Genomic DNA, 3,022 nt, shown 5'->3' on the forward strand with positions numbered 1-3,022 from the left:
TTTCCTCTACTCTCTGCCTGCCTTTAAACAGTAGCTGGGTTTCATTAATAACTACAGGATGTTCAAAGACTGCATGTGAGCAAGTTAACTTTCTCAGTTCTTCATAATCAGATATCACCAATCAGACAGAAGATTTTTCTTCGCCTGTTGGAATCAGATGGTGTCCAAGGTCCTAATTTCCTAGGAGACAAGTCCAACCCGATTTAAACAAGGTGGGGAAAGCTCCTGGCTGGGTGATTCTGTTTCAGTTTCTGCCCAGTAAAAGAGAAAAGGCACATTTCTGAGAAAGGAGTCAAGATGGAACATAATTGTATCATAAATGTATTTATTAATCCATTTTTTCAGAGGAGAAACTTGAAGTAAAAACAAACAAAACCCTTGCCAAGCTTGGCTTAGAACACTCCTGCCACTTTCCCTGATGTCTGAACTTGCCCTGCACTTGTCTGTCCATCAGAAGTCGGGTTTAACATTCTTGAACCCCAATCATTTAACTGTTAACTATCCCAAGATTCTGATTCCACTGAATCCACCAGGGCACCAGAACACTTTTATTAATAAACAAATCAGATGAAAAAAACAAAAACAAAACAAACAAAAAAGTAAGGTCTTTACATGTTTTATTTTGTTGATTCTTCCCAATGCAATGAAACAAAGAGAGAGAGAGAGAAAAAATCCAGTTAAATTTGGCTACTACGAACAACCGAAAACCTTAAACAGAAAGTTCAAAGAAAGCGTCTGACAAATGGTAAAAATAATCGTGGGCGAAGTCATTTGTCAGGTCTGTAACATATGGAGACCGGTCACCTCTGTAGCGCTTCAACTGCAAAGCTGTGAAGACCCCTTAAGCGAAGGGATAGCGCAGAAAATGCCATCTCCCCCACGCCCGTTGCCACCGCAGCGGGGACCCGCCAAGCCTCCGGTGGTTTGGGGCTCAGGTCCCCCTCCTCGACTTTTAATGAGAAAGAACGTTAATTAGCGACCGTGCTTTCTGACCTGTGGGCAACTGCGAATTGCCCTGCTGTCCGGACACCCGGCCACACCGTGCCCCCCCACCGCCTCGTCATGTGTGCTAAAACGGGCTGGTTTTTGTTTTGAAGCAATTTCGACTGTTCGAGGCAGGGCGACAAGACACTGGGTCTCGAGTTCTAAACTGTCATTCTAGGAAGACCCCGGGATTTAAGAGTGAATAATCTCTGTAACACAACACTAGGTGAGCCCCCAAAATTGCACGCTCACAGGCAGGTGCCAAAGCGGACCCATCTCCCAAAGCAGCACGCCCAGAGACCCTGGAGTTGTCGCCGCCTCCCGCGGGACTGCCAGGACAACCTTTGGGCCGCCCAGGGTTGGTCCGTTTGCTGCGCCGGCCGGGACACTCTGCACCGACTACCTGGTCTTTCTCCGCCTCCTGAGGCCCGGCAGCCTCTTTCGATAGGGCTTGGCTGGTGGAAACGGGGATGCCTGTGACCTCAGGCTAAGGACAGGGAAAGAACCCCTCGTCCGTGGAGCGAAGCGCCTTGGTCCCCTTGCTCGGTAGGTGTTGTCTCTGTGACTGGTGGCACCTGGAGCTGGCCTTCCGCCGCGCCCAGGGCGACCATACCCTAAAAGCCACACCACCCACGCGGAGCGCCCAGCTCCAGGACCACGGTGAGAGTGCGGGAGAGCGCGTGCTCGCCGCCCAAAGCAGCTGGAATCGACCCAGAACATCCACAGTGCCGACGCTCCGTCGAACATCCGCTCGGGTCACCTTTATTTCCCGGGGTGAGGGGCAGGCAAGGGGGCGCCAGACAGTCCCCTCCTCTGGGCGAGAAGGTTCCAAAGGCGCTCCTTGCTGGGCCCCGAAGTCTCGGGACGCAGGGCGCGGGGACGCCCAGGATCTGGGCGGCGGGAGGCCGGCCCGAGGTCGCGCCTCGGGCCGGGCGGGCGATCACTTGGAGAACTGAGCCTGCATGGCGGCCAGGCCCAGGCCCGCCGGGACCAGGTGCGGGAACTTGCAGACAGCGCAGGTGCAGAGGCCGGGGCCGCCCGCGCCGCTGCCCGCGCCGCCGCCTGGGAGCGCGAACTGGCTGCACGGCGGCTCCTCAAGCGCCAGCGACAGGTACTTGGCGGGACGCAGGGCGTCGGGCGGCCGCACGGCACTGGGGGCCAACAGCACAGAGCCCGGGGCGGCAGCGAGCAGGGGCAGCCCGGCCAGCAGCAGGCGCGGCGCGGCGGACCCGGCACCCTCGCCCAGCGCGCGGCGCAGCTCCTGCAGCGAGCTGCCCAGCAGCAGGATGTAGTTGCGGGCGAGTAGCAGCGTGGCGATTTTGGAGAGCTTTCGGCCTGGCGCGCCCTGACAGTGCGCCGCAGAGTAGGGCAGGATGACCTCGCGCAGAGCGTCCATGGCCAGGTTCAGGTCCTGCATGCGCTTCCGCTCGCGGCTGTTGATCTTGCGCCGCAACTGCTGTTGCTGCTCCTCTTTGGGGTCTGCCCGGGAACTACCGCCCGCGTGCGTGCCTGGCGCCGCTCCCGTGCCCGGAGGCTCAGCGGACACCTCGGGCTTCTCGCGCGCCGCCTTGGGGAGGAGGGGGGCCGTGGCGGAGGAGAAGGTAGAGGAAGAGGAGGGATGCTGCCGGTAGCCCACCAGCTCGTACAGGGAGGCCCCAAGCTGCACGTCTCCCGGCCGCTGTGGCCGCAGCATGGTCGCGGGCACCGCGTTCACGCGCACCTGGGAAACCGCATAGTACATCTGAGGGGCGGTGGGGGCAGCCGAGGGCGCCCTTCAGGAACGCCCTGGGGTGGACCCTTGGGCAGTCTGCCCCTCCCCGCGGACCTGCGCGCGGGGAGCCGATGGCAGGGCAGCGTCCTGTGCTGGGTTCCTTTAAACCCGGCTTGGGAACTCGTAGGGCCGGGGGGCCGCTGGGGGCAGCCAATCCGGGCGAGCGGCCGGGCACAGGCGCGTGCTCATTGGCCACCCGGCCTGGAGCGGGCGCGGAGGTGCGGCTGGCACCACTAAGGCGGTTATTGTGAGCTTCTGGGTCACAGG

General features: G+C 59.7%; 1 protein-coding gene across 1 annotated transcript; it reads right to left on the minus strand.

Moving 5' to 3' along the window:
• Window positions 1–384: 384 nt before the first annotated feature.
• OLIG1 (oligodendrocyte transcription factor 1) lies at window positions 385–2,817 on the minus strand. The gene has a single exon (XM_066370325.1). It carries the CDS (start codon window positions 2,723–2,725, stop codon window positions 1,925–1,927), a length of 801 nt encoding a protein of 266 aa, XP_066226422.1. The 5' UTR covers window positions 2,726–2,817; the 3' UTR covers window positions 385–1,924.
• Window positions 2,818–3,022: the final 205 nt, after the last annotated feature.

This window comes from Saccopteryx leptura, chromosome 2 (genome assembly GCF_036850995.1).
Source record: "Saccopteryx leptura isolate mSacLep1 chromosome 2, mSacLep1_pri_phased_curated, whole genome shotgun sequence".
Classification (NCBI taxonomy): Eukaryota; Metazoa; Chordata; class Mammalia; order Chiroptera; family Emballonuridae; genus Saccopteryx; species Saccopteryx leptura.

Bases quoted from the DNA above. Each gene is read 5' to 3' on its own strand.
- OLIG1 (XM_066370325.1), bottom strand. From the start codon at position 2,725: ATGTACTATGCGGTTTCCCAGGTGCGCGTGAACGCGGTGCCCGCGACC.